This window comes from Ovis aries, chromosome 9, assembly GCF_016772045.2.
Source record: "Ovis aries strain OAR_USU_Benz2616 breed Rambouillet chromosome 9, ARS-UI_Ramb_v3.0, whole genome shotgun sequence".
Lineage (NCBI taxonomy): Eukaryota > Metazoa > Chordata > Mammalia > Artiodactyla > Bovidae > Ovis > Ovis aries.
Window position 1 is genome coordinate 40903148 of NC_056062.1, and position 12727 is coordinate 40915874.

The window sequence follows — 12727 nt, forward strand, 5'->3', positions numbered from 1 at the left end:
AAATGAGATCATCCTCTCAGCTCAGTTTCCATCATATAGAAAATCAGAAAACTACCAAACGTGGTAGGGAAGAGATACTCTCTGCTGACAGCAATGGCTGGAGGGACCTCGAGGAACGTTAACCATACTTTTAAGGCTCATTGAACACCATTCTCTCCCACTGAATTTGTGTATCACCGAAGCCTCTTCTCATACAATTTCTACCTCTTAGAGCATAGTAGGGAGACCACCTTTAATTACCACTGAACCAACCCTTAATGCCTTCCTCCTGGGATGTCCATACAGTGTAACAATTTTAGTCTGAGAACTGGGAAAGCAGAACTGGAAGAGAAAACCCAATAGTCAGCTATTATCAACTATTCTCATTTTTAAACACCTGAAATAGAAGCAGAGGTGCCATTTATTTTCACTCAAAATTACAAAAAGTATCACCTGTTTTTTTTTTTTAATTAGGATTTTTGTGGGCACAGTATTTCTACAAAGATTCTTTTAAAACATAGCTTAGGGCTTCCCTAGTGGCTCAGTGGTAAAGAATCTGCCTGCCAATGCAGGAGACATGGGTTCCATCTCTGGTCCAGGAAGATTCTGCATGCCGCGGAGCAACTAAGCCCAACTTTTGAGCCTGTGCTCTAGAGCCCAGGAATTGCAACCACTGAGCCCATGTGCCACAACTGCTGAAGCCAACGTGCCCGAGAGCCTGTGCTCCGCAGCAAGAGAAGCCACTGCAACAAGAAGCACATGCTCCGCAGCTAGCGAGTAGCCCCCACTCACCGCACCTAGAGAAGAGTCTGTGTGTGCAGCAGCAGTGAAGACCCAGCATAGCCTAAAATAAATTAAATAATTTTTTTAAAAAGTATATCTTAGATCTGCAAAGCATCTAGAAATTTTACTCATTTCTAAAGTAACATACTATAATCCAAAGTCATCTTAGAGAAAAAAACCTCTTAGTTTGGGCATTAGAAAATGGATAACATTAGTGAAAACCTCTTCACTTCTAATGATTTCAACATATTATAGAGAATTATGATGACTTTCCCATTTTATTGGAAATGCACGCATGCTAAGTCACTTCAGTCATGTCCAACTCTGTGGCCCCATGGACCATATCTCTACAGGCTCCTCCATCCATGGGATTCTCCAGACAAGAATACTGAAGTGGGTTGCCATTTCCTCCTGCAGGGGCTCTTCCTGACCCAGGGATCAAACCCATGTCTCTTATGTCTCCTGCACTGGCAGGCAGGTTCTTTACCACTAGCTTCATAAAACAAAAAATAAAGTCTGAAAACTCTAGATTATAGAGACAATTATGTTGGAACTATTTTATGCTTTTGACTCAACTCTTACACTTTTCAGGCTTTAAAAATGCTATGGAAAGTTTAGATCTTCATTTTAAAAGAACAGACTATATGGTGTACAATGTGCTAAGTGAATAGTTGGATCACACTTAATCCCATGTATGATTATTATGAAAAATTACACCATCTTCCTGGGATTGCACCATAAAGGGTTGTACCTGCTTTGCTGAATAAATGCAGCTTCGGACTATAGAAGAACTATGCATACAGTAGCAGTAAGGAGAGGGAGCAACATCATGAACTACAGAGTCAGGATATAACTTCCTGCCTAAATGGTTTGGGGACAAATTGATAAACCTCTGTGCTTCAGTTTTCTCTTCCATAGAATAAAGATAATGATAGAACTTAGCTCTTAAAGATATAAGGGCTTAATGAATTAATGGACATCTGGTGTCCAGCTAAGCCCTAGGCTAAGCACTAGGCATCCATTAGTGCAGTAATCCTCATAATAATCAGTGAAGTAAAATGGTCATTACCCCCATTTTACAGAGGAGGAAACTAAGGCTCAGAGAGGTCAAATACCTTGCCAAAGTTTGTTCAGATGATATTGTAAAAGCCAATATTTGAACTGAGATCTCTCCAACCACAAAGCTGAACTCTTGACCAGCAAAACCATTAACTGTAAGGAAAGCACTGGATTCCAGCAACAAGGCTGAAATTCATCCTGAGAACTGGATAATTGGAGCAACCCCAGCAGCGAGTGTGGGCTATTGTGGATTCCCCAAGCATTAGATGGAGCTCCTTGGAATCCCCAGTATCATTGGCTTTGAGGACTTTGAAGTTGTTCTTGCAGTCAAAAGAGAAGAGATACAGAGGCTCAGAACCAAGGAAGGTGCAGGAAGACAAGGAAAGTGATGGTGTGCATGCTGTGTGTGCTAAGTGGCTTCAGTTGTGTCTGACTGTTTGACCTATGGACATGCCAGGCTCCTCTGTCCATGGAATTTCCCAGGCAAGAACACTGGAGTGCGTTGCCACACCCTCCTCCAGGAGATCCTCCTGACCCAGGGATCAAATACACATCTCTTACGTCTCCTGCATTGGCATGCAGGTTCTTTACCATTTCACTGAGACCATCAAAGGAGGTCAGGTGGTCCATGACATGGGATCCTCCCCACCCACTGGCCCTGAGTGGAACAGAGGGGATCTGCTGCACAACACTGAAGTCTAGGCAGGTCCCAGGTTCCGCATCTGCTTCACTCAAAGATTCATTAGTTACAAAGGCTGGTGCACTTAGTACCTCACACAGAACATTCTGGGACCTTCTCAGAGCTGGACAACAGCATCATCAGTCTCATTTGGTCTCCTGTTCAAGAAGGTGGAATTTAGGTGGAATTGATTTCATGTACTAATTCAGTCAAGTGGATCACAGCATCTGCCACATTTCACTAGGCAGAACTTTCAAATACATCCCTCAGACAAATCAAGAAGCCTGTGAAAACCCCATTTCCGTTACAGACAAGCGGAATTCCGTATTGCATAATCCTTCCCCTCAAATTCCACACGTACGTCCAGGCAGAGAAATGCCTGTCTTTCTCTTGGGTTCTCCTGAGCTCTATAAAATTATCTATATACCCACATACAACTCCATCTATAATAAGGGGCTGAGAAGTTTACTGAGGTTGCATGACTGAACCCAGATGGTGGGAGCAGTGTCCACAATAGACAGGGCTCCAGACATTGCCATTTGATTCCACTGCTGATGAGCCAGCTCCTCGGTGGGAAGTGGCTGGCAGTGGACAGACATGCAGGTCTGTATGCCCCTGGAGTGATGCCTGACTGCCTAAGATGGGGCTTGGAGCACGGCTGCTCTGCCATCTGCTGCCTTTCAGCAGGTATTCTTGGGATCTCTGTTCTCGATACATGAGACCTGGAGATGGACATCCCACTATCGGGTTGTGTGGTCTACCAGCAAGCTGGATTTGAGGGTGTATCGGCAGGCATGTCTCTCCTGAGATACTGAGGGTACTCACCCTTGACCCTGAGAAGCACAAAAAGAGTCATAATGCTCTGATAAGCTAGAGGGCAGGTTCAAACATGTGTCCTGAGAACTAGAGGTCTGAGTTGTTAGAGAGGGAAGTCAACAGCTCAAGAACAGGGACAGAAGATGGAACAGGCAAGCCTGAGGCCAGTCTGAGTGGACACGGACAGAGGGCTCCTGCCCAACTGCAGTTTTCACTCCAGTTCCCTGGGCCTGACTCCATGTGGACAGTCAGGTACGGAAGAGGCAGTGGCTAACGTGGTCTGGAGTAAGTCACTTTTCAGTCTCACCCAAGACCCTACCCCTCACATGCTGACCCCTCACGAAACAACTCTTTAGGTCCAAATGACATTTATAGGTTCATCTCATACCTTTATAAACTGACTTTTAGCTCTATGTTTAGGATTGTAAAGTGAGTAAATGTTAGAAGAGATATTTTTAGTAGAAACAGTTTTCTTCAAATTACCTCGTAACACTCAGGTACTATGACCCTAGCAAACTATTTACATGATACCATTGAAGAATTGCTTCCCAGGTGGCACTAGTAAAGAATTTGCCTGCTGATGCTGGAGATGTAAGAGATGCAGGTTCAATCCCTGGGTGGGGAAGATCCCCTGGAGAAGGGCATGGCAACCCACTCCAGTATCCTTGCCTGGAGAATCTCATGGACAGAGGAACCTGGCGAGCTACTGTCTATGGGGTTGCCAAGAGCCAGACATGACTGAAATGACTGAGCACAGAGCACGCACAGTGAAGAATTATTAAACTTGGCAGGGAACACTTAGAAAAGTCCCAGATATGAGCTATTTTAAATAAGTCTATTTGTTTGCCATGTTTGAGCAAAGCTGTTGTTCCTCTATGACTTGACACCAGACATGCACTGAGAGCAACGCTCTTTGCAAGTCAGAGTAACTTGTGTGTCCTCTGTATATTGCTGAGCTGGCTTGTACAGAGCATCTGCATCACAAAAGCATGTCATTAAAAAGCTTATCTTCCTTGGTAGAAGCCAGCAAACCATTTGTTTTCCATTTTGACTGTCTACACGAGTGCTTCTCCTATACATAAGGGCAATAAATCCCCAAAGCCCAGAGTAATGCGATGCTGTTGCCGTTGTGCATTTTTATGGTCATTGTAGAGGAAACAACTTATTTCCATATTAATTGATTCATTTGAAGCCCAGGGTGCCAGTGGGACTCTTAGGAGAGTGAACCAAATGTCTTCAAATAATTTCAGGCTTCATTTGGCATAGGACACTTCCATAAACAGGCATCACAAATTCTAGATTCCTGAAGGATAAGTGTGAGCAGCTTGATTAAAAAACAAATAGGTTAGGAATTACTGGGATTACAAGGAAATTCTCCCCATAGTTATCTAAATAAATAAGCAGCCAGGCCCTCAATCGCTGAGGAACCTAAGTTCCTAGACTTCTGTGCCGCTGGGTACACAGAAGAAAACAGATGGACATGGGTGTGCACAAAACACCCTGCTGGGATCCCTGGAGAAAGAAATGTGTCTGCACAGCTCTGCGTGGTGAGACTGTCCACCTGCAGCCTGTTCTTCAGCCCCAGAGTCTTTTAATAACTCCTTCGGAAGGAGGGAAATGTCTATGTCCAGCCCAATGTGGAGAGTGAGCCACTGCATGAAGGCAAGCCTTCACCCCTCCTAAAGGAGAGAGTCAGAAGGTTTCCAAGTGATTAACCACCTGTCACGTTTCTGGACCTTCTGTCATCTGTCATAATGAGAGGGCAAGCTGCACTGAGACTGCAGCAAGGTTTGCAGTACCACCATTCCTTATGAAAACCACTGGTCACTTTGATAAAGTGACTGGAAAATTCATATTCCATCACGTTATTCATATTTCTCCTCTCCCCAGTGAAGGAAGTGGCATATATTCAGGAACACCTGTAGCTATTTTTCATGTACTTCAAATGTTTGCATGAATGCTAAGTCACTTCAGTTGTGTCTGACTCTTTGCAACCCCATGGACTGTAGTCCACCAGGTTCCTCTGTCCATGGGATTCTCTAGGCAAGAATACAGGAATGGGTTGCCATGCCCCGCTCCAGAGGATCTGCCCAACCCAGAGATCAAACCTGTGTTTCCTGTGTCTCCTGCATTGGCAGGTGGAGTCTTTGCCACGGAGCCATGTGTAAGGCCCTTACCCAACCCGTTGGTCAGTAACGCAGTGCTCCTCATCCTTGACCTGTCAGAGGCCTTGGCCTCGGCCGACTGCCCTGGCTTTCATGTATCCCTCCATCCCTTGGGCCAGTCCTTTTCAGTCCCTTTTGCTGCTTCTTTGGCATCTCGCCAACCCGTAAATGTAATAATGTTGCAGGTCTTCTTCCCTGAACCTCTTCTCTGCCTTCACTCACTTCCTTAGTGATCTAATCAAGTCTCGCGGCTTGAAACACCTTTGGTAGACACACTGATTGACCTCCAGATTTATTACTGCTCTTTGCCTAATCAGTTACTCAGGGCTGTGTTTTCAGCTAACAGTCTTTACAGATGACGTAACTTCTCCCCCATCCCACCTTTGACAAAGAATAGGCTTGCTTCCTCTTACTAGAAAAGTAACTCAAAAAATCACTGTAGAAACTTTTTAAATATTTCAGTATGATAGGTTTTTGAGGTAAAATTACTGGGTGAAAGAGTTTATATAGTGTTTGCCAACTTCTTCCAAATGTAGTATATGAGAATGTTAATCTGATCATCTTTGTTAAAATATACCCACAAAAATTTTAAGAAGTGTCATAAAATATGGTGACAACATAGCTTCCTTGTAGTCTTCATGTGATTTCATTTATGTCTGATGTATGACATCATTCCACAGTTTATTAGTTTTATTTCTTTCTATATGGCTTAGATATCTATGTTCTTTGCAAATTTTTCTCTTGTTTGCCCTTTTTAAACTTAGAGGAATGATTTACTTTTTAAAAAGCAACTTAAGAGACTTCCCTGGTGGTCCAGTGGCTAGGACTCAGCGCTCCCAGTGCAGGGGGCCTGATTTCAACCCCTGGTCAGGAAATTAGAGCTTACATGCCCCAACTAAGATCTGACGCAGCCAAATTAATAAATAAAATTTTTTTTTAAAAGGAACTCGGGATTCCTCTCCTGCAATACGACCATCTATGTATGCAGGCCCATCATGGCCCAAAGGATGTGGGGAGTACAGCAAAGAGACATAAAGTTCATTCTGGCTTCTGTACCCTGAATAGTCAAGTCCTTAGTCTCTGGCCCAGCATCCATGAAAAAGTAACAGGCTAACTTGTTAGATTATACATAGAGTAAAATCCCAAACCCGGCACATTCTTGACATTAGGCAGCTGTGGTTTCTTTTATAAGAACTTAACACCTTAACCCAAATAAATTACACGCAGATGCTTTCTATTCACAAATATTCAACTTAATGACGTCTGTAGGGACACAGAAGCTAAGAGCTAAGCATGCCAGCCTCTGCCTGCATCCCATGGGAGGGACTTAGGCCAAAACTTTTATAAAGTCATTTTGGACTTGAGGAAAAATTTGGACTAAAAAAGAGCCATTTAGAATCTGTTTGTTAAATAGAAAAACTTCCCTCCTTCCTTACAGATTCTCTTAAGCTTTAGGGCTTAAATGTTGGCATGAGTGGTGGGAAATTTGGGATAGCACTGGGGACTTATTTTTGTTCATGAATCCTTTTGGCTTCCCTCAAATCTCCCAGTTCTCTCCTAAGGCAAGTACTGAACAAGTTTTCCTCTCTGCAGTCCCTAAATGAGTTTTTCTCACCATCCACTCCAGTGAAAAGTGACCCCTTAAGACACTCAGGGGTTTTCCCAGTGGCTCAGTAGTAAAGAATCAGTCTGTCATGCAGGAGACTCGGGTTCCATCCCTCAGTGGGAAGATCCCCTGGACGAGGGCATGACAACCCACTCCAATATTCTTGCCTGGAGAATCCCATGGATAGAGGAGTCTGGCAGGCTACAGTCCATGGGGTTTCAAAGAGTCAGACACAACTGAAGAGGCTGAGTACATACACAAGACATCAGGCTTGTAGAGATTTTCATTTCTTTGACTATTCTTAACAAGACCCACAACTAACAGGACACACAGACCACGGTTAGTTGTCCTGCATGAGTGAAATCTAATCCTGTCAATCCTTATACAAGCCTGCCAGGCTCCTCTGTCCATGGGATTTCCCAGCAAGAATACTGGAGGGAGTTGCCATTTCTTTCTCCAAGGGATCTTTTAGACCCAGGGATTGAACCCACATCTCTCGTGTCTCTTGCACTGGCAGATGGATTCTTTACCACTAGCTCCACCTGGGAAGCCCTATGAGGCTTACAGGCCAAATCAATCTCCTATACAAATCCTACCTGCAAAAACTAATCAATCCCTTCACACACACACAAAGGTGCTGGAATCTAGTCTTAGGCCATTTGCATCCATTTGATATATTGAAAAAGATGGAATTTATACAGTCAGAATTTATAATATGAAGGAGAAAATCATTTGAATGTTATAACCATAGAGATGGGTGTCTTTAACAGAAGAGAAAAAAGATGTCTTTAAAATGAATGACTCTTTCAAAACTTTATTTGAAGCAGGAATAATCAGAATTATTATCCTGATGTTGTTTATTTTGTGTTTTTGCTATTGGCAAGCATGCATTTTATTCCATTTCTTAGAGATAAGCAGAAAGCCATGGGGACTACTTCAACTCATATTCTGGGAAACCAAGAATTACACAACAGTCAGCCATCTACAGATCAGTGATTAACATGATGTCTAGACATGTTCTCATGAGAATAGCATTATTAATGGAATAGCAGTTTGGTTAATCATGAGAGCAAAAGTAATTTGAGAAGTAAATAATTTATTAGTATGCCAATCAATAAAGCAAAAGTAAAAGGATATGTATTAATTAATTTTGTTATAATATTGAGATTATGACTGGCAAATTCTGTTTGAAGACCTGGACAGTAATCTAATATTTCCAATATGGCAGGTCTTTATCTTTCTGTTTCCAGCTAATGGTATTGCATATTTCAGTTACCCAAAATTCCTTTCGTTTCATCTATTAGGATATTATTAAAATCCATTAATAAACAATTGGATCTGCAAATTTTCTGTTGCTATGCTATGCATTTCTTTGTTTCTTTAAAACTGGGGGTTCTCACATTTCGTTAACAAAAAAAATTTCACCAACTAGGGAAGAATAGTGTGATGCCAGTATCACTAAGAACCTGATCTTATTTTCTATTACTTAAAAGACTCATTTCGAAAAAGAGAAATAAATATAGTGACCAATAATCTTAAGTACATAGACAGTCTTTTCAGAAACACAGTTAACCCAATAATTTAAAAATAATGCATGGTCCTAAAATGCAAGGAAGAAATACAAGATAAATAAGACTTAAATAAAAATATATTTTTTGAAAACTTTGTTTGAAAACTTATTCAATTGAGTTTGCTTCTTTTGCCTTTATTAAAGTACATCTATGGACTTCCCTGGTGGTACAGTGGCTGAGAATCCGCCTGCCAATGCAAGGGACATGGGTTCGATCCCTGGTTGGGAAGATAGATTCACGTAGGCCAGTATACCATGACAACTAAAGCCCACACACACTAGAGCCTGCACGCTGCAACTACTGGAGCCCGTGAGCATAGAGCCTCTGCTCTGCAACAAAAGAAGCCACCAAAATGAGAAGCCCACACACCACAACTAAGAGTGATCCCCACTCGCCACAATTAGAGAAAGCCCCAGTGCAACAACGAAGACCCAGTGAGACAAAAATCCATCAATAAATAACTTTTTTTAAAAAGTACATCTGTGATCATCTTCTTATGTAGTCCTACTAACTGCTCAATGTCTCATCCTAACCCGAAAACTCTCCCTAAATTTCAGCTTACTCAAATGATGGAATCAGGACTACCTAACTTGCATTTTAACAGCTACTGTTTTCCAGGTCTCTTGTAACAACTGGAAGGCAAACCAGAGGAGGTGGGATAGACTTCATTTTAAGTTAAAATTCTCTATCAGGATGGGATTTTTTTCAGCCCTGTCAGATTAGCTCTGCATATTGATATGTGGAAACTGTGTTTCAGCATTGAGCTCACTGAGTTTGCTCTCATGGGCCCTTCTAGTCAATTCTCTGGCCTTCCTTCCAGGAAATGCCAGTGAACCAACTAGCAAATGCCGATGGATCCAGCATGCCAAATGGAATGAGCCAATGCTAAATAGATAGATAGATAGATAGATAGATAGATAGATAGATAGATAGATAGATAGATGTTCCCTGTCAGAGAGGCTAATAATAGGCTAATATAGACATCATTGTCATCTCAAAAGATATCAATGAAGATAAAACAATAATTTATCTTACTTCAAATCAACATAAATGTGTAAGTAGAAGTGTTAGATTTTTTTTGTAAAGATATATAGTCTGTTAGGAAAGTAGAAAAGGAATCTTCACTGTAGCACTGAGCTGTCATGAAAGCCTTAACTTTATACTAGAAAAGTCCTACAACACTCAATCAAAACATTTTGCTTATCTTTCACCTACGTAAATGGAAAAATAATGACTTGTGAGATTTAATTTACCCGAGTTCACTCTGTGGGAAAAATTACTGGATTACCTAAGCTATCGAGCAACTATGGGATAACTATTCAATATGCAACTACCAAGATAAAACAAACTGTGTAGCATCTAAACAGTGGTCTGCAACCAAAGTAACAAAACTAGGTCAGAAATGTTCTTACTGTAACACGATCCATTCAGCCTTCTACCAACCTCCTCCTTGCCGAGGGAGTAGGACCCAGAGTATCAGCCATCCTGGTCACACTGCACACGAAGAGACCTGATTTGTTAGGCTGTCACCCTGTCTAGCTCTTTCGTGTTCAAAGGGTGTGATCTGCCTATTTATGCCACTAGGACTCATGTCACCTGAACTCACTGAACTGCTCTTCAAGCTAGTGGGCCATCTTCAAAGTCAGTTCCCCATGCTAGGGCATATTCATCCAAAGAGCTACATCAAGGAGTCCAAAGGAGAACATGTGTATTGAAAAGAGTGAACAAGATAGCACCTGGGAACGTAAGGAGAAAATATTGCTTCTGTTTCTATTTATGTATGTATTCATTTTCTAAAAACTGAAGAAAAATGAGCCTTTAACAATAAATAATGTATGGTTTGACTCGGGCTTCCCAGGTGACTAAATGGTAAAGGATGCAGGAGACACAGGAGATGCAAGTTCCATCCCTGGGTCGGGAAGATCCCCCAGAGGAGGACATGGCAACCCACTCCAGATTCTTGCCTGGGAAATCCCACGGACAGAGGAGCTAGTAGGCTACAGTCCATGGGGTCACCAAGAGTCGGACACGACTAAGCGACTTCACTTTCCCAGGTGACTAAATGGTAAAGGCTCTGCCTGCCAATGCAGGAGACACAGGAGATGCAAGTTCCATCCCTGGGTCGGGAAGATCCCCTGGAGGAGGAAATGGCAACCCACTCCAGTCTTCTTGCCTGGGAAATCCCATGGACAGAGGAGCCTGGCAGGTTTCAGTCCATGGGGTTGCAACGAGTCAGATATGCCTTAACAACTGAGCACACACTCACACAGCCTCACCTGGACTGCATGTCGGAAAGTCACATGTATTTCTAAAGTACTAGCCATAGCCTGTGAGAAAATGGGAGCCCTCCTCTGACTGGGCTGCAGAAGAACTCAAAGTATATTGTTCTCTTGGGTGGGTTCCAGCTCTCTTCAGAAGGCCTTACCCTGTCGACTACAGGCACACACACACATCCTAGCCCCTGAAACCAAGCAGGATCCTGTGGCGCCCCCTTGGGTACAAAAGCCTCTTCATGTCCCTGTTTCTTTGTGAGAAAATGGCTTCAGCCTCTGAAACATTCCCTGAGTTCCAAAGGGCAAATTGAAATAGTTACAAATTAGGGAAAGGAGGAGATACAGAAACAAAGGAGGAGCAATCAAGAAAGGAGAACAAGATACCTGGTGTTTGCATCTTCCCAGGTGGCCTGCAATGCAGGAGACCTGGGTTTGATCCCTAGGTCAGGAAGATCCCCTGGAGGGCATAGCAACCCACTCCAGTATTCTTGCCTGGAGTATCCCATGGACAGAGGAGCCTGGCGGGCTACAGTCCACAAAGGTCACAGAGTTGCACATGACTGAAGTGACCAAGCAGCAGTAGCATACCTGGTGTTCACAGCTGGCCATTTATAATTAACAAAGCAATTTAACATTTAATTAGAATTTACATTCTCAAAGCATTTTCCATAATTAAATAAATGATTGGTATTTAATTTACAATGAACATATTTTGATTCCCCTTGTGGTGATTAAACATTAAAATAGTTGTAGTAATAATGAAAAGTGCTACAAATTGCTCTACAAATAGTAAAAACTTAAATATGTATGTTCTGAATAACCTGTGGTGATTTTAAAATATGAGAACTGTAAATACCAAATCAAAATCTTAAGGGTAATAACTGTAATTTGTTCCAAATCAAAATCTAAGTAAAATATATCTATAATTTTTCCCATTTCTGTGTACTACTTTAGAAAGTCATTAAACCTAAGTAAAAATGAAAAGGGTTCTTTAAAATCATAGCTATTATTTTAAAATATTTAAATAGCATTTAAGGTTTTTTCCTAAATGTTACAAATTCATAGATGATACTACTGTGTATTCTTTATCTACTGATTATACGGTCTCTTTAATTATGGACATTTGTCCTAAATTTTCAAGATTTTTTTTTTCTTCTTTGCAGTTGGTTGGTTTTGTGTATGCCTGTTATGTGATCAGTATTTTCATGGAAGAAGAGGACACCTGTAAGTATTACTTTATCTGCTTCTGGGTTTATTTTGCAAGAGATTAGCTTCCAAAACTAATCATTACAGGATCGTGAAATCTTTTATATTTGGAATTTTAAATGATTAAAATCAATAGAGTAAAGTTACAATCAAGCATTTACAAACTATCCTGCACACAAATAACATGGCACTAGGTATGGAAGCTCTCAATCCAAGTCATGCAAGAGAATGCAGAGAGACAGGGATGCCTACAGATTGCTGCTGTATCATTTTAGTAACTTTTCATCAGAGACCTAAATGTCTTTCAGAGTAGAAAATTAGGATTGCTTTATCTATCACCAGTTATAAGTATGCTGGCTGCAGAATTTTGAAATCTGACTAATAACAATAACATCAATAGAGATAATACAGTATATCAAGAACTACATATGTATATAAACTCCGTAAAGGAAACAAGAACCTTAGCAACATAGGCCAACAACTGGCATTTATGGAACACCTGCTAATCTATAAGGCACTTCTTGGCACAATTTCATTATAGGCTCATGTTATACCAAAAAACTTAAATTTGCTTTTAAAAAATAAATTAT

At 41.5% G+C, this 12727-nt stretch overlaps 1 protein-coding gene across 1 annotated transcript in view; it reads left to right on the forward strand.

The window, feature by feature from the left end:
* The window catches only part of NKAIN3 (sodium/potassium transporting ATPase interacting 3), a 534628-nt gene that overhangs the window by 475628 nt on the left and 46273 nt on the right, over positions 1 to 12727 (forward strand). Inside the window, exon 5 of the mRNA XM_042254246.2 lies at positions 12095 to 12155. Coding sequence (XP_042110180.1) covers positions 12095 to 12155 — 61 coding nt within the window. The remainder of the gene's footprint in view (positions 1 to 12094; positions 12156 to 12727) is intronic.